Source organism: Geotrypetes seraphini, chromosome 14 (genome assembly GCF_902459505.1).
Source record: "Geotrypetes seraphini chromosome 14, aGeoSer1.1, whole genome shotgun sequence".
NCBI classification, from domain to species: Eukaryota; Metazoa; Chordata; class Amphibia; order Gymnophiona; family Dermophiidae; genus Geotrypetes; species Geotrypetes seraphini.
In genome coordinates this window covers 33,806,162-33,824,912 of record NC_047097.1, presented here as the reverse complement: position 1 = coordinate 33,824,912, position 18,751 = coordinate 33,806,162, and the positions used below count along the sequence as shown (strand labels likewise).

The window sequence follows — 18,751 nt, the reverse complement described above, 5'->3', positions numbered from 1 at the left end:
ATTGCTTGCAAAAATAGCTAAAACAAAAATGTATGCTCAACTTTCCTCAACAACTGCCTTGAGAATATACTGATGCAGAAATGAGCTCTTTCCAACAAAAAGGGATTTCTAGGACAAATGTTTATAATGGGAGCACGATAAGACTAGAAGTAACAAATAATTTCTTTCTATTTAAGAGTTCAGAGAAAAAAAAAAAAAAATCGAGATCAAGGTCAGCAAGTACTATTGCAGTATATAGGAGAAAAGGATAGACTACTTTGATTTGGTGGTCTTTATCTGCATCTATTATGTCTCTATTTTTCAATCCAACAAGAGAAAACCAGACTATGTTTTGCATTGTACCACCTCAGTGGCTCTTTTACTAAAGCTTAGAATGTGCTAATAAAATTAACACAAACTAATTGTTAAGAAGCTCTTAGATATAAAATGGCTTCCTTCGCATTTAGTGCACACTAAGTTTTAATAAAAGGTCCCCTTATATTGCTTGAATTCCAGTGATAATCCATAGCCAATATGTAAGTGTAGGTCTTTTTGAAAAAGAACACTGTAGTTGACTCCAAGTTGTTTGTTATATGTAGGATGGCGCTTTATTTTATATTAATGTACAGTACTGCATACATCTGGCAGCACTATAGAAATAAGTAATACAGTAGTAGTATATTTTCTGAATCACACCATATGTGCCTTCTCTAAATTAATTAATAAAAACAAAATACATTTTGGGGAAGGGGAAAGAGGACAGGAATTCTGGAATACATTACTAATCAGTTATACTTATGAGACCATTCTTAATTTAGCTTAAGAGATCATGGTTACTGTGGATGGGCAGACTAGATGGGCCATTTGGCCTTTATCTGCCGTCACGCTTCTATGTTTCTATGTTAATAGCCACTTTGCTTAAGAAGGTAAAATTATGGTCTTACCTGTTAATTTTCTTTCCTTTAGAAGCAGCAGATGAATCCAGACTAGTGGGTATAGCTCACATCGACCAGCAGGTGGAGATAGAGAACTGATTAACAGTTGGCCTTAAAGCCTGGTGTTCCTCTTGTTACTTCAGTTATGCATTTTGCCCAAGCAGCCCGAAAGGAGCATGAGCATCCACAAAACTTCATTCCAGTAGAAAATGGGCCCCTAAATAATACAATTACCAACCATATCCCAACTGAAACCATAAACAAACACCCTACACACATACAGTGCCCTTGGGGAGGGGCTCTGGATTCATCTGCTGCTTCTAAAGGAAAGAAAATTAACAGGTAAGACCATAATTTTACCTTCCATAGCAAAGCAGCAGATGAATCCAGACTAGTGGGATGTAGCAAAGCAAACTCAAACCGGGTGGGACGCCAATGCCGCCTCCGCCAGTACCGCAGTGCCAAAACTTGCCTCCGCACTGGCTGCTACGTCTAAGCGATAATGCTTCGAAAAGGTATTACCCGACGACCAAGTGGCCGCTCGGCAAATTTCCTCCAAAGACATCCCCCCGGACTCCGCCCAAGACGTAGCCAATGCCCGAGTGGAATGAGCATGAAGGTGCTCCGGTACTTTCTTACCTGTCAACACATAAGCCGAAGCAATCGTCTCCTTGACCCAACGCGCAATGGACGCTTTAGACGCCGCCATCCCCTTGTTCTTACCCGCGAACAATACAAAGAGATGGTCCGACCTACGAAAATCATTCGTCACTCCCAAATAATGGAGAAGCATACGCCGCACATCCAGTCGACGCAAAGACAAAAATCGTTTACCCCAATCCTCCTTCCGGAAGGACGGGAGGAATACACTCTGGTTCACATGAAATGAAGAAATCACCTTAGGCAGGAAGGACGGCACCGGCCGCACTGACACCCCCGTCTCAGAAAAACGTAAAAAGGGTTCTCTGCAAGAAAGCGCCTGAAGCTCCGATACTCGCCTCGCTGAAGCCATTGCCACCAAGAACACTGTTTTCAGCGTGACATCCTTCAAAGTGGCCGCTGACAGGGGTTCAAAAGGTGCCCCCTGCAACCTCCCCAGTACGAGTTTAAGATTCCAGGAAGGACAAATTCGCCTTACCGGCGGGCGGATATGGTGAACCCCTTTGAGGAAACGGACCACGTCCGGCTGCGACGCCAGCGACGCGCCAGCCACCCGGCCCCTGTAACAGGCAAGGGCCGCCACCTGAACCCTTAAAGAGTTATAGGCTAATCCTTTCTCTACGCCTTCCTGCAGAAAGGCCAGAATAGCCGCCAGAGATGCATGGAAGGGCGCGATTCCCTGTCGACCGCACCAAGCATCAAAAATCTTCCAAACTCTCGCATAGGAGGTCGAAGTCGAAATCTTCTTAGCTTTAAGAAGCGTGGCAATCACCTGCTCCGAATAGCCCTTCTTCTTTAGCCTTGACCGCTCAAGAGCCAGGCCGTAAGACCAAAGCGGGCCGGATCTTCCATCCAGATTGGGCCCTGAGTTAGTAAGTCCGGAGTTACCTGGAACGTCACCCGATCGCCTACTGAAAGCTGAACGAGATCTGCGTACCACGGTCGACGCGGCCAATCCGGAGCCACCAGGATCACCCTGCCGTGAAAGAGAGCGATGCGTTGTAACACCCGCCCTATCATGGGCCAAGGCGGGAACACATACAGAAGGGAATTTGGAGGCCATGGGAGGGCCAACGCGTCCACCCCCTCCGAGCCCTTCTCCGTGCGCCTGCTGAAGAAGCGAGGCAACTTCGCATTGCGGGACGAAGCCATGAGATCCAACTCTGGCAACCCCCACCGACGGACTAGCAGGTCGAACGCTCGAGCCGACAACTCCCACTCGCCCGGATCTAGAAGATTTCTGCTGAGGAAGTCCGCTTGCACGTTTTCGTGACCTGCAATGTATGCCGCCGACAGAAGCGGAACATGCCCTTCTGCCCACTGAAACAATATCCTTGCCTCTTCGGCCAACTGCGGACTCCGAGTGCCCCCCTGACGATTGACATATGCGACCGCCGTGACACTGTCCGAAAAGATTCTGGTCGGTCTGTCCTGAATCAGGGACTGAAAAGCCCTCAGCGCCAATCTGATCGCTTTTAACTCCAACAAATTGATGGGCCACTGTGCTTCCTCTAAGGACCACACTCCCTGCACCGATGCTTGCAGGCACTGGGCCCCCCAGCCCCTCAGACTGGCATCCGTCGTCACCACCACCCACTCCGGTGTGGCTAACGGCATGCCCCGCCACAGGTGCAACTCGTGTAGCCACCATTGCATGCTGCGAGCCGCCCGAGGACTCCATCGGAGACGCACATTGTAGTCCAGAGAAGCTGGGGACCAGCGAGAGAGAAGCGACTGTTGTAAGGGTCTCATGTGGCCCCGAGCCCAGGGGACCACCTCCAGAGTCGCTACCATGGAGCCCAAAACCTGCACATAATCCCAAACCCGAGGTCTGGGCGACCCGAGAAGTAGGCGAATCTGAGCCTGCAATTTCTCTCCCCGGTCTCGGGGTAGAAATACTCTCCCCAGAGCAGTGTCGAATCTGACCCCCAGATGTACCAAAGACTGCGACGGGGACAGAAAACTCTTGGGAAAATTGACGATCCACCCTAACGACTGAAGGAGAGATATTACCCTCTGAGTAACCGACAAACTCTCCTGTCTGGACGAGGCGCGGATCAGCCAGTCGTCTAAGTAAGGGTGTACCCGAATCCCTTCCTTGCGAAGAGAGGCTGCTACCACGACCATGACTTTGGAAAAGGTGCGGGGAGCCGTCGCCAGGCCAAAGGGCATTGCCCGAAACTGATAGTGCTGGCCAAGAATCGCAAACCTTAGATACCGCTGATGCGGAGGCCAGATCGGGATATGTAGGTACGCCTCCTTGAGATCTAGGGACGTGAGGAACTCTCCCGGTCGAACTGCCGCAATGACCGAGCGTACCGTCTCCATCCGGAAATGGCGAACATTGAGAAATCTGTTGACCACTTTGAGGTCCAGCACCGGTCTGAACGACCCCCCCTTCTTTGGAACAATGAAGTACAGGGAATATATCCCGCGGCCTACCTCTTCCGGGGGTACCGGTACCACCGCCCCCAGATCGAGCAGCCCCTGAAGAGTCATGCGGACCGCCTCTCCCTTGGCCGCCCCATGGCACGGGGACACCAAGAAAGAATCTTCGACGGGAGAGGCGAACTCCAACTTGTACCCTTCCCGAACAATGTCCAACACCCACTGATCTGACGTGATTGTGGCCCACTCCGCCCGGAACGCCGAAAGCCGGCCCCCTAAGGGAAGGGCGGAGGGAGCCAAGCCACCGTCATTGCGGAGTGCGACTTGGTGGGGTGACCTGAAGAGGGTTTCGTCGTACGAAAGGAACTCCTCTGCTGAAACCTAGGCCTCGCCGCAGAGAAAGAACCATATGCTGATCTGAAGAATGGTTTACCAGGCCTGGACCGCCTCACATCTCTGAAGCGCGGTCTAGACGAGGAGGACCTCACCGGGGGCCTAGCCCTATCCTCCGGTAGACGCTGTGTTTTGGTATCCCCAAAATCTTTCACCAATTTCTCTAAGTCCTCTCCAAATAATAAACCTCCCTTAAAAGGGAGTCTCACCAGCCTAAGCTTGGATGCAGCATCTGCTGCCCAATGTCGGAGCCATAAGGATCTGCGCGATACCACTGACAGAGACATCTGTTTCGCAGATGCTCGAATAATGTCATATAAGGAGTCTGCCAAATAGGCCAAGCCTGACTCCAAATCAGCCAGTTCCGAAGGGACAGAACCCCCGGACTCCATTAAATTATCGGTCATCCCTTGTGACCACTGCAAACATGCCCTCGCCGCATACGAGCTGCAAATAGCGGCCTGTAAGGTAACCGCAGCTACTTCAAAGGACATTTTTAGTGAAGATTCAATCTTCCTATCCTGCGCATCCTTTAGTGTCACCCCCCCTTCCACCGGCAAGGTAGTCTTTTTCGTTACCGCTGCCACCAAAGCGTCCACCCTAGGTAACCGAAACTTTTCAAGTTCGGTCGGGTCAACCGGATACAGGAGCCGCATGGCCTTTGCCACTCGTAAACTGGCCTCCGGCGTATCCCATTGCGCCGAGATCAGCTCCTGCATGGCTTCATGCACCGGAAAGGACCTAGGTGGCTTACGCGTACCTGCCATCAGGGGGTTACCCGACACCTTAGCATCCTCCTGAGAGATATTTAAACCCTGCAAAGCCTTGGAAATCAAGGACGCCAGCTCCTCTCTATGAAACAGCCGGAGCGCGGAAGGATCATCAACTTCCCTGCCCGGGGGATCCTCTGCCTCCCAATCTAAGACCTCCCCTTCCTCTAATGATTCAGGAAGGGAGAAAGGTGATAAGGGAAGATTACCCTCTGCGTCCACGGTCGCGAGTCTGCGTTTCTTCGCCCCCTGCGACCGCCCAGGCGACAGCACAGGACCCGTAGTCGGGCCGGCATTAGCACCGGATAAGCCCGTGGAGGTAGAAGGCCCAGGGAGGGACGGCCAGGTCGCCGGTACCGACTGGGCCGGCTGCGAGCCCTGTAGCAGAACAGCTCGGTGCAATAGCATAATAAACTCCGGGGAGAAGGAACTCACCCCCATTAAAGAAGAACCGGCCTGATCAATGCTAGGGCGCGCAGCCGCGCCGTCCCCTAGCGACCCTGGCTCCCCGACCGCCGCTGACCTCCCCTCAGCCGCGGCAGAGCCTTGCAGTCCCCCCGAGTCGCCCTCGAGGCCCGGGGAAGTAGACCGTGCCCCGCTGACACGGGAGATGGCTAACTCACACGCTTGCAGGAAGGCATCTTCTGCCGGTGTATCCCCACACCCTGCAGAGCAGAAGCCCGACAGTGCTCGGCGCTTCCCACAGCGCGAGCACCGCTGAGTAGCCTCTGCTGCCATCGCTAAAAACGGCGATACAAAAAACTTTTTTTTTTTTTTTTTCACAAACGCGGCAACACGCCGCCGCGCCGACTCCGCCCACCCCCCGCTACCGCCGGAACGACCCGAACGACCAACGAACGCAAGAGGAGGCAGACAGCAAACAAAGTTACTCACCAACCGGTCCCCCGCTCTAACTGCAGTCGGGTAACAGCTGGTAATCGCACTGAAAGCCACACGAACACAGCACGGCTCAGCACAAGCAGGAAGTCGTTGGTTTTTTTTTTTTTTTTTTTACTGGAATGAAGAAACCTAAGCACAAACCTCCTGCAGTGGCCCAAGAACCCGCTCAAACAAATGGAGGGGAGGGTGGAGAAGGGACCTGGGAGGGCCCAGGTGTAGCTCCCAAAGCCGGCACCGATCAGCCAGGCACCCCTGTCCTACTGAAGAGACAGAGTCTCAACAGAGGAAGCCACAGGAACACCACCTAAACCGGCCCCAGCCAGAATCCAGGAGCTAGTAGAGTAAGCTCCATTCCTGCTGGGAGATAGAGCAAAACTGAAGTAACAAGAGGAACACCAGGCTTTAAGGCCAACTGTTAATCAGTTCTCTATCTCCACCTGCTGGTCGATGTGAGCTATACCCACTAGTCTGGATTCATCTGCTGCTTTGCTATGGAATGAGCTATTCCTATATACTGTATACAAATAAACAGTAATATTTTCTTTGCGATACATAGTATTAATTTTTTACCTCTTTGGGTAACGTAAGGTTATGAAAGCTTTCACTGTATCCAATGGCAGTAAACAGTTTAGTCTTTTCTTCTGGGGTCATAAATTCATCAATATCTGTAAAATATTTGCTCAAATTAGTTTGTGTGGAGTCTTCAACACAACAAACAACTATTTTGATAAAATGGCCCAAAGGCGAAAAAAACCAAAACTTCTCATAACCAGGTAAACCATATTCATTGCACCATTTTTGAAAACAGCTGTGTTTCCTATATACAAATATGATATTTTAAAATATCTCACAAAATTCATAACACACTGCAAAGTCTCTGCAAAAACAGTCGATTGCATCCCCAGCATCTTCCCATACAATTAACGCAGAGTTTCCTCCTTGCACATAATCATATTGTACATTTCTAATAAAGGGCACCTATGGCCAGGTGTCAAGATAGTTCATCTATTTGAAGCCTGTCCTGTAAGAAATTATAGAATACTAGCATAGCAAACATGTATATTTTAGTTGACGCCACTCACATCAGCAATAAGAGCTGATGTTCAGGCCTAGATTGCTGACACTGTGCATAAATTATATATTCCATAGTTTCAGTGCATAACTATGTACACCGAAATTAAAAAAAATATATATCATCTTATTTAGAATAGCACATTGTCAAAATATTGGCATTTACATATCCACACATGTGTATGCCTGTATTCTGATCATTTTATATACATCCATGCCTAATTGTTGCTACCCTCCTTACAAAATTGCCCACCCCAAGCTGTGCATTAAGTTCATGGTGTGGTCCCCAACTAAAGAAAACAAAAAAAACTCTGTGGAGTGACGATGTTCCTAAATGGACTTTATTTGAAAGTGTCAAAAGTTCCAAAGGTACACTGAAATCATCCACATAAAATAATTCCATCCACATAAAAATAAATCATCCACATAAGAGCCTTAAAGGACCTAGTCCGCTAGGGATACAGGACCCAACACGGTCCTCATTTCGACAAAATGTCTTCTTCAGGGGTCCCTGGGGGTCCTATAAAGATGAGTAAGTGGGATATGCATTCATTTACAACAATTATTTTTACCCAGAACCAGTAAAAACAATCCCCCAAAATTAACAATTTTTCCTGTGTGTAAAAAGCACATGCTTTTTCCAAAAGAATATACACTACTAACTATGGTATATAGCAGGGGAAAGAAAGAAAGGATGCACAGTCAGAAGGAAGTACAACCGGACTCATGAAATCACAAGACAACAAAGGTAGGAAAAATGATTTTATTTTCAATTTAGAGATCAAAATGTGTCATTTTTGAGAATTTATATCTGCTGTCTACTTTGCATTATATTTATCTATTTTTCTATAGTTGTTACTGAGGTGCCATTGCATATTTTAAAGTCATCTGCCTTGACATCTTTGAAAAAACCTGAAGATAGATGATAATTAACATTTTTTCTGCGTACAGTGTGCTTTCTGTTTTTTTTAAATTTTGTGGTTACCATTATGTATTAATAAGATTTGATTGTGTGTATATGAAAAATGGATGGAAGAAATTGAATTACAATTAGTATTATTATTATGGGGGTGGAGTCAGGGGCAGAGTTGGGGCAGGTTTGGGGTGGAGTTTGGCTGGGGGTACTCAGTTGGTATTTTTTAGTACTTCGCTTGAAAAGGTTGCGAAATTCTGGTATATAGTTCCCAAAAGCAAATAAAACATCACCAAAGTTACCTAAATGAAAAAAAAAAAAAAAATGGGGGCTGCACTGTGTTGAAGGATTGCACAGTGGTTATTAAAATGCATGCCTACAGGCTGAATCTGCAATTGTTCGATATATAAATACTGAAACTGATGCAGGGTTTTTTTGAGCTTACCCTTTAGTGTTGAATCTTTACTCCAACTGAGGGCTGGAGTAAAAGATTCTAGCACAGGAGCAAAGAGGTCATCTGATGACATGTACAGCATTTTACTTCATATGACCCTTTACGGCAGATTCCACGACCTGACAAGTATCATCCTGCTAGCTCAATGGATCAATATCCCAAGCCCTTTCTTTAACCACTATGGCCTAGATCAGGGATCTCAAAGTCCCTCCTCGAAGGCCGCAATCCAGTCGGGTTTTCAGGATTTCCCCAATGAATATGCATTGAAACCAGTGCATGCACATAGATCTCATGCATATTCATTGGGGAATCCTGAAAACCCGACTGGATTGTGGCCCTCAATAAGGGACTTTAAGACCCCTGGCCTAGATTCACTAAACTCACCAATCTGGATCGTTGTTGAACGATTCTTGGCCAAGTTTTGCCGAGCGACCAATTCACTACAGATTCTTCATGCAAATGATCCGATCGGACGCATGCCCATAAGCAACCCCACAGATTGCTGTAAAGCAGGAGTCTCAAAGTCCCTCCTTCAGGGCCGCAATCCAGTCGGGTTTTCAGGATTTCCCCAATGAATATGCATGAGATCTATGTGCATGCACTGCTTTCAATGCATATTCATTGGGGAAATCCTGAAAACCCAACTGGATTGCGGCCCTCAAGGAGGGACACATGCAATGATTATCCTTGTTGGTTGTAGCTGCAATTTGCACATGTGCTTGCTCTTCACACAAGCAAGGTCAAAATAAAGGAATCATTTCAATTTGTGCAGCCAGATTATGTAACAAGAACACGCTTTGATTATGGAACAGAACACGCTTTAAACCCGCGGGTTAAAACCGTGGCTTAAAACCACGAGCTTGCACTGCGCTTTTTGCAGAATAAAAAGGGAGTTCATACGCATATGTACAGTTTGTTAATTTTATTTTGAAGGTTGCAGGCATTGGTGCTATCTATACTGGACTATTGCAACATTGTTTATTTGGGAGTACCAAAGAAAATTCTGAGAAAACTGAGAATAGTGCAGAACACGGCTGTCCGTCTGATATTTTGGTTGAAGAAAAATGATCATATTAGTCCTTACTACCGAATGTTGCATTGGCTGCCAGTGGAAGCATGAGTAATATTTAAGTTTTCCTGTATTTATTTTAAGCTGGTTTGGGGTTTGGCCCCCTACCTTCTATCTCATTTTGTGCTATACAGCCCTACGAGGATAACCAGGAATTGCAATTTATTCACATATCCAAAGATCACTGGTTGTAGATACAGGTCTTTTTTCGGATAGGATGCTTGCATTTCAAGCAAGTAAACAATAGTTCTGGTTGGGTAATTATATTAGTGGAGCCATGTTGTCTTATGGCGAATTTCGAAAATAAATTAAAACTGTACTATTTGATAAATTCATTTCCTAATTGAAGTTTCATAACAAAAACCTTGCACTGTCTATACTTTAGGAAACATGTTGTACTTTTATTAGTAGTATTTTATATTTTGCTGATTGTCCAGCTCTCTTTTGTGTAAATCGCCTAGAAATCATTTGATTGTGGCGGTATAGAAGAATAAAGTTATGTTATGTAGGAAAGATGGCAAGGACAGTAAGCGACTGGTCCTCAGCAGTCGCTTCATTTCAGATCAGCAAATCCAATCGGTGTTTCTTCTTCTGCTTGGTGAATCGATAGCATCCTACTTATGCCCTGAGGCAGCAGACTTGTGAAACGCTGGTCACCATTGGTGTACCGATCAAACAGAAGATAAGTGGAAAGATATTTTTTCTTCTATCTTTTAAGCACAAATAGCATAAACAGCACCGTATAAGGCTTTTATCTGTCTGTAATGAAATAGAGGTTTCTTGCCAGTGAGGTTAACGCCTAACCACCTTTAACCACCTTTTGTGGTGGTGGGAGGGCCTCAGTCTGAGGCTTTTTCCTCTGTTTTTTTTCAAATTGCACATTGTGATTAAGCCTGAACTGTGCTTTTGGTATCCATCAGACATTGTTCACCTTTTTTGTGAAAGTGTTTATTAGTTCCTACTTATGCATGCCATTTCCCTTCATTTGCATGTGCAGATCGGATCGGGTGGGAGATTGATTGGGCAGAAAGTTAGTGAATTGGGTCGGGGTCAGGAAACGATTGGGGAATTTAGTGAATCTAGCCATTTACATGGTAGCTTAATGAGTCTCAGACTATGCCAAATCTCCTGCCTACCTTTGGGTTGAGAAGCAAGAGTGATGCCTACTCACTCCAACCTCCCGTGCCAACATCTTGCAAAAACCTAGTGACCAATCCATGGTGGTGCATTGGGATACACTACTACGGGTCTCTTATTTGCCAGACTGGCCCCTAGTGATGAATTGGTGCATTTGTATGCACTGGTGGGGGTCAGGAGCAGCCATTTTGCAAGACTGCAGTGCCAGAGGCAGGAGCAAGTAGACATCACTTCTGCCTCCAAAACCCAAAAGGTGGACATTTAACTCTTTTTATCAGTGTGTGAGCAAATGCCCACTCACTAAGAAGGAGAGATACACCTTATATTCTTTATGAGGAACTGTGGTAAATTACTCCCAAGATGTGTGTGGATTTCCCCCCCCACTTCCTCCCCCCTCCCGTCAGAAATATAAATATTTTTTTTTACATAGCATTAATTTGCATGCCATTGGTTTACTACATTGGTAGAAAAAGTTTATTTCAGCGGAGCTTTGAATTGCGCTTGCAAAATTTGGGCATGTAACTAATTTGCATGCATAACTTAACTAAATAAGAAAATTAATACTGATAGTTGGCATTTTAACAAGCAATTATCAGTGCTAATTAGATTTAATTACATGTTATATGCCTTAAATTGAACATGCGAGTCCAAAACATAGGGTATGGAAATGGGAGGATTGAGGGGGGGGAGAAATCAATGGCATTTACATGTGTAATTTTAGGATAAGGGGGATCCTCGCCACATTTCAGTTGGTGCAAACTAATGCACCTAGAGTGAAGTGTGATTCCCGAGAATAAGCGCTACTACTGCAAGAATTCCTATGTAATTTAGTGTAGACTTCTGTTTTTATACGAGTTAGTTCATATCTTGTGATAGTTTACAGTTTCTCAACCTTTCTTCAAGAAGGGACTTGAAGGCACATCTTAATAAATAATGACTAGGGAACTTCTAACAAAGTAACATATCTAACCATTTCATCTCATCATGCCACAGATGGTTTATTCCAAAGTAATTTTATAGTTGAAAGGCATAAAATTTGATATTTAAACATTCCAGAATTCTATGTGTATAAGAAAATCTTCAATGGAGACCAAGAAGAAAAACTATCAACAATAGAGGTAAGCCTCGAGGATGTCCTCCAGCAGGTAGATAGATTGAAAACAGACAAATCCCTGAGCCCGGATGGAATCCACCCAAGGGTATTAAAAGAACTGAAAAACGAAATAGCAGAATTTGCAACCTATCCTTGAAAACAGGGGAGATCCCAGAGGACTGGAGAGTAGCAAATGTTACACCTATCTTCAAAAAGGGATCAAGAGGGGACCTGGGAAACTACATACCGGTAAGTCTGACTTCGGTTCTGGGCAAGATGGTGGAAGCACTGATAAAAAAAACAGCATCAGTGAACACATAGACAGAAACAGGACACTGAAAAGGCTTCTGCAAAGGAAGATCGTGTCAAATGAACTTGCTGCACTTCTTTGAAGAGATAAACAGACAGATGGACAGAGGAGATCCCATAGACATCATTTATCTTGACTTCCAAAAAGCCTTTGACAAGGTACCCCATGAACGGCTGCTTAGGAAGCTGTGGAACCACGGGGTGGAAGGCGACGTACACAGAAGGGTTAGGCACTGGTTGGCGGGCAGGAAGCAGAGGGTGGGAGTGAAGGGCTACTACTCAGACTGGAGAGAGGTCACGAGCGGTGTCCCGCAGGGGTCAGTACTCGGACCGCTGCTGTTCAATGTATTTATTAATGACCTAGAAACAGGGATGAAGTATGAAGTTATAAAATTTGCGGATGACACCAAACTCTGTAGCAGGGTTAGAACAGTAGAGGAATGCGAAGAATTACAAAGGGATCTGAACAAGCTGGAGGAGTGGGCAAATAAATGGCAGATGAACTTCAATGTGGAGAAATGCAAGATCATGCATGTAGGGAAAAAGAACCTGAGGTTCAGCTACAAAATGGGGGGGTTGGTACTGGAGGAAAGTAACCTTGAAAAGGACCTGGGAGTGCTGGCAGACACCACAATGAAGCCAACAGCACAATGCGCAGCGGCCTCAAGGAAAGCAAACAGAATGTTGGGTATCATAAAGAAGGGTATTACAACCAGAACGAAGGAAGTTATCCTGCCGCTGTATCGAGCGATGGTGCGCCCGCATCTGGAGTACTGTGTCTAGTACTGGTCGCCGTACCTGAAGAAGGATATGGCGATACTTGAGAGGGTCCAGAGAAGAGCTACACGTATGATAAAGGGTATGGAAAACCTTTCATACGCAGACAGGCTAGAAAAACTGGGGCTCTTCTCCCTGGAGAAGCGGAGACTCAGAGGAGACATGATAGAGACATATAAGATCATGAAAGGCATTGAGAATGTGTAGAGGGACAGATTCTTCAGCCTATGGGGGAACTACAAGGGCACTTGGAGAAATTAAAAGGGGACAGGTTTAGAACCAATGCTAGGAAGTACTTCTTCACTCAGAGGGTGATGGATACCTGGAATGCGCTTCCGGAGGGTGTGATAGGACAGAGTACTTTACAGGGTTTCAAAGAGAAATTGGATAAATTCTTGAAAGAAAAAGTTATTGACGGATATAGATAGGGAAGATATAGGATAAAGAAGGGTACAGTTAGAAGGCTATAGATAAAGGAAGGATAAAAGGGATTGAAGGATATAAAGGATCACTTACAGGTCACTTGCGGGAGTGGACTGCTGGGTGCGATGGACCTCTGGTCTGACCCAGCGGAGGCAAATCTTATGTTCTTGCTAACATTTTGCTTTCCAAAAAACTTTTCACGTGATCCAAACAGGATCCAACAACTAACCTGAAGGTGCTACTCTGATATTTCAGGTTGGAGTGCTTAAAATGTTTCTTTAAACATTAACAGATATTAGATGTCCATTTTGAGTCTGATTCTACTGTATATAGGACCCCTAAAAAATTGGCACAGACTAATGTGCTGCTAAGCACAATTCTAGAAAAGTTAGGTGCACAGACATGGGATGATGAGGACCAGTCAGCACGGTTTTAGCAAAGGCAGATCGTGTTTGACGAACTTCCTGCACTTCTTTGAGGGAGTAAACAGACAAGATAGACAAGGGCGATCTGGTCGACATTGTATATCTGGATTTTCAGAAGGCGTTTGACAAGGTTCCGCATGAACGACTACTTCAGAAAATTGCGAACCATGGAAATCGAGGGTGAAATACTCATATAGATTAGAAACTGGCTGGAGCATAGGAAACAAATAAATGATCTGGACATTGGTACGACAAGTGAGGTGATTAAATTTGCAGACGATACGAAGTTATTCAGAGTAGTGAAGACGCAGGGGGATTGCAAAGATCTGCAACGTGACATAATCAAGCTCGAGGAAGGGGCATCGACATGGCAGATGAGGTTCAACATGGATAAGTGTAAAGTGATACATGTCATAAGAACATAAGAACATAAGAAGTTGCCTCCGCTGAGGCAGACCATAGGTCCATCCTGCTCAGCGGTCCGCTCCCGCGGCGGCCCATCAGGCCCATTGCCTGAGCAATGGTCTATACCTATCTATACCCCCCAATCCCTTTTTCTTCTAGGAATCTATCCAAACCTTCTTTGAAACCATTTAATGTTTTCTTGTCTACAACAGCCTCTGGAAGCGCGTTCCATGTGTCCACTACCCTCTGAGTGAAGAAGAACTTCCTAGCGTTTGTTCTAAACCTGTCCCCTTTCAATTTCTCCAAGTGCCCCCTTGTACTTGTGGTGCCCCTTAATTTAAAAAATCTGTCCCTGTCTACTTTTTCTATGCCCTTCAGGATCTTGAAGGTTTCTATCATGTCTCCTCTAAGTCTTCGCTTTTCCAGGGAGAAAAGTCCCAACTGCTTCAATCTGTCAGAATATGGGAGATTTTCCATTCCCTTTATCAGTTTGGTTGCTCTTCTTTGTACTCCCTCAAGTACCGCCATGTCTTTCTTGAGGTACGGCGACCAGTACTGGACACAGTACTCCAGATGCGGCCGTACCATTGCACGATACAGCAGCATGATGACTTCCTTCGTCCTGGTCGTAATACCCTTCTTAATGATACCCAGCATTCTGTTTGCTTTCCTAGAGGCTGTGGCGCATTGCGCCGATGCCTTCAGTGTTGCGTCTACCATCACTCCCAGGTCTCTCTCCAGGTTACTAACCCCTAGTGATGTTCCCCCCATTTTGTATGTGAACATCGGGTTCTTTTTCCCCACGTGCATGACCTTGCATTTCCCCACGTTGAAGCTCATCTGCCACTTTTCGGCCCACTTTTCCAGCTGCGTTAGATCCTTTTGGAGATCCTCGCAGTCTTCCTTGGTTTGAGCCCTGCTGTATAGTTTGGTGTCATCTGCAAATTTAATGACTTCACACTTAGTTCCCGCCTCTAGGTCATTTATGTAGATATTGAACAAGAGTGGTCCCAGCACCGACCCCTGCGGAACTCCGCTCGTGACCCCTTTCCAGTCTGAGTAGTGGCCCTTTACGCCAACCCTCTGCTTCCTGTTTGCCAGCCAGTTTTTGATCCATCGGTGGACCTCCCCTTGTACCCCGTGGTTCCATATCTTTTTAAGCAGTCTCTCATGTGGCACCTTGTCGAAGGCTTTTTGGAAATCAAGGTAAATGATGTCTATAGATTCCCCTTTATCCACCTGGCTGTTCACTCCCTCAAAGAAGTACAATAAGTTTGTGAGGCATGACCTACCCTTACAGAAGCCATGTTGACTCGGTTTTAGCTGCCCATTTTTTTCGATGTGCTCATAGATGCTGTCTTTAATCAGTGCCTCCATCATCTTTCCCGGGACTGAGGTCAGGCTCACCGGCCTGTAGTTTCCCGGGTCCCCCCTTGCGCCCTTCTTGAAGATGGGCGTGACATTTGCTATTTTCCAATCCTCCGGGATCTCTCCGGTTTTTAAGGATAGGTTGCATATCTGTCGAAGTGGCTCCGCTATTACGTCTTTTAGTTCCTTGAGTACCCTTGGGTGAATGCCATCCGGACCCGGCGATTTGTCGCTCTTTAGTCTGTCGATCTGCTTGAGTACATCCTCTTGGCTTACCTCTAAATCGACCAGCTATCGTCTTGGTCTCCTATTACGATCTCCTCGGGTTCCGGAATGGTGGTTATATTCTCCATCGTGAAGACTGACGTGAAGAACTCATTTAACCTGTCAGCTATCTCTTTCTCTTCTTTTACAACTCCCTTTCTGTTTCCATCGTCCAATGGTCCCACTTCTTCTCTCACCGGTTGCTTCCCCTTGACGTATCTGAAGAACGACTTGAAGTTTGTTGCTTCCTTTGCCAGTCTCTCTTCGTATTCTCTTTTTGCTTTTCTAACCACTCGGTGACACTCTTTCTGGTGTTCTTTGTGCCCTTTTTGGTTCTCCTCTGTTTGGTCTTTTTTCCATTTTCTGAACGATGCTTTCTTGTCGCTTATCGCCTTCTTTACTGCACTTGTTATCCACATTGGGTTTTTTGTTCTATTTTTTTTGCACCCTTTTCTGAACTTGGGGATGCATATGCTTTGTGCTTCGTGCACAGTCTCCTTGAATAAGGTCCAGGCCTTTTCTACGGATTCCGTCTTCCCTATGTTGCTTTTGAGCTTCTTTCCCACCATTTTTCTCATGGCATCATAATTTCCTTTTTTGAAGTTGAGTGCCGTCGTTGTGGTTCTTTTCCCCTTTGATGATCCAATTTCAAGCCTGCACTGGATCATGTTGTGATCGCTGTTACCTAGTGGGGGTAATACCGCCACCTCCTTTGCTGTCCCCCCTAGTCCGTTGAAGATTAGGTCAAGAGTGGCATCGCCCCTTGTTGGTTCCGTGACCAGCTGCTCCATGAAACAATCCCTCGTGACTTCTATGAATTTTGTTTCTCTTGCACAGTTTGAGTGCCCAATACTCCAGTCTATCCCAGGATGGTTGAAGTCCCCCATCACCACCACATTTCCGCTTCTGCATACCTGCTTCAGTTCAGCCTCCATCTCCTGGTCGATTTCTTCCGGTTGTCCAGATGGGCGGTAGTACAGACCCAGTTTAATGTCTGCTCCTGCTCCTCCCTGTAGCTTAACCCATAGTGATTCCAGGCCATCCGCCCGTACTGTTGTTTCCGTTCTGGCTGATGGTATGGAGTCTTTTATGTACAGCGCTATTCCTCCACCCTTTTTATGTGTCCTGTCTCTCCTGTATAGTTTGTACCCTGGTATGGCCACATCCCATTGATTGTCCTCAGTCCACCACGTTTCTGTGACTCCAATTATGTCTAGGTCCTTATTGCTGGCTGTGATTTCCAGTTCTCCCATTTTGGCCCTCAGGCTCCTAGCATTTGTGTATAGGCAGTTTAAGACCCAGTTTTTTGTTCTCTCTCTTTGTTTCCCTTGTGCTTTGGTATTCCTGCAGTTTCCCTCATGGTTTGCCAGCCCCTGAGCTTCGTCCTCCTCCTGTTGTGTGTTTGTGACGTCCTCTGCCTGTTTCCCCTGCACCTCCTGCTCTCCTAATTCCCACTCAGTCCTGGGCTCTTTTTCACAATGACTTTGCCCCTCTGTTTCCTGTTGTTCTGTGTTGGTGCCGCTTACCTGGTCCATTTGTGCCCTCGATCCCTGCAATGCGTCTTTAGGTCCTTTTTCAACCCATACACCCTCAGACCCGAGTCCTCTTTTGCACTGTCCCAGTTCAGTACCTTTGTCAAGTACTGATGTCCGATGTGTCGAGGTCAGGTCGACTATCGGCTTTCCCCTTCTTCTCAGTTTAAAGCCAAGTCTATGACGTTCTGGACGTTGCGTGCCAGCATCCTCGTCCCAGCTGTGCTAAGGTGCAGTCCATCTCTTCTGTATAGCTTGTTCTTCCCCAAGAAGGTAGTCCAGTTCCTAACAAAGTGGAAGCCCTCCTCCTCGCACCATCTCCTCAGCCAAAAGTTACTTGATTGTAGTTCGCTCTGTCTCTTTGTGTCCGCTCTCGGTACTGGCAGGATCTCTGAGAAGGCTATCTTCCTTGTCCTTAGTCTCAGTTTCCTCCCCAGGGTCCTGAACTGGTCAGTTAGTGTAGTCCTGTTGAAGTTTCTCGGTAACAAAAATCTCATGCATGAATACAGGATGTCCGGGGCGGTTCTTGGAGAGACCTCCCAAGAAAGGGACTTGGGAGTTCTGATCGACAAGTCGATGAAGCCGTCCACGCAATGTGCGGCGGCAGCAAAAAGGACAAACAGAATGCTAGGAATGATAAAGAAGGGGATCATGAACAGATCAGAAATTATCATGCCGCTGTACCGGGCCATGGTGCGCCCTCACTTGGAGTATTGCGTCCAGCACTGATCGCCGTAAATGAAGAAGGACACGGTACTACTCGAAAGGGTCCAGAGAAGAGCAACTAAGATGGTTAAGGGGTTGGAGGAGCTACTGTAGAGTGAAAGATTAGAGACTGGGCCTCTTCTCCCTCGAACAGAGGAGATTGAGAGGGGACATGATCAAAACATTCAAGGTACTGAAGGGGATAGACTTAGTAGATAAGGACAGGTTGTTCACCCTCTCCAAGGTAGGGAGAACGAGAGGGCATTCTCTAAAGTTGAAAGGGGATAGATTCCATACAAACATAAGGAAGTTCTTCTTCACCCAGAGAGTGGTAGAAAGCTCGAACGCTCTTCTGGAGGCTGTTATAGGGGAAAACACCCTCCAGGGATTCAAGACAAAGTTAGACAAGTTCCTGCTGAACAAGAACGTGCGCTGTTAGGGCTAGTCTCGGTTAGGGTGCTGGTCTTTGACCAGAGGGCTGCCGCGTGAGCTGACTGCTGGGCATGATGGACCACTGGTCTGACCCAGCAGTGGCAATTCTTATGTTCTTATATTCTTATTAGAATAACACTAATTGCCACCTAAGCAATGTTAAGCGTCATTAGGCATCCTAACTTTAGACACACTGTATTTTATGCTACGGATTTTATCACCTAACTCAAGCACACGCCTATGATCTGCCTCCCCTAACTACACTCACTTTTAAGTAGGCAACTACTTTTTATAGAATCATGGTTTTTGGGTTAGGTACATGTATGTGTTAAGTACCAATTATCAGCAC

At 46.3% G+C, this 18,751-nt stretch overlaps 1 protein-coding gene across 2 annotated transcripts in view; it reads right to left on the bottom strand.

The window, feature by feature from the left end:
- The window catches only part of VPS13C (vacuolar protein sorting 13 homolog C), a 442,250-nt gene that overhangs the window by 318,939 nt on the left and 104,560 nt on the right, over positions 1-18,751 (bottom strand). For both annotated transcript variants that reach the window (XM_033920131.1, XM_033920132.1), the window contains exon 16: positions 6,596-6,690. In XM_033920131.1, coding sequence (XP_033776022.1) covers positions 6,596-6,690 — 95 coding nt within the window. The remainder of the gene's footprint in view (positions 1-6,595; positions 6,691-18,751) is intronic.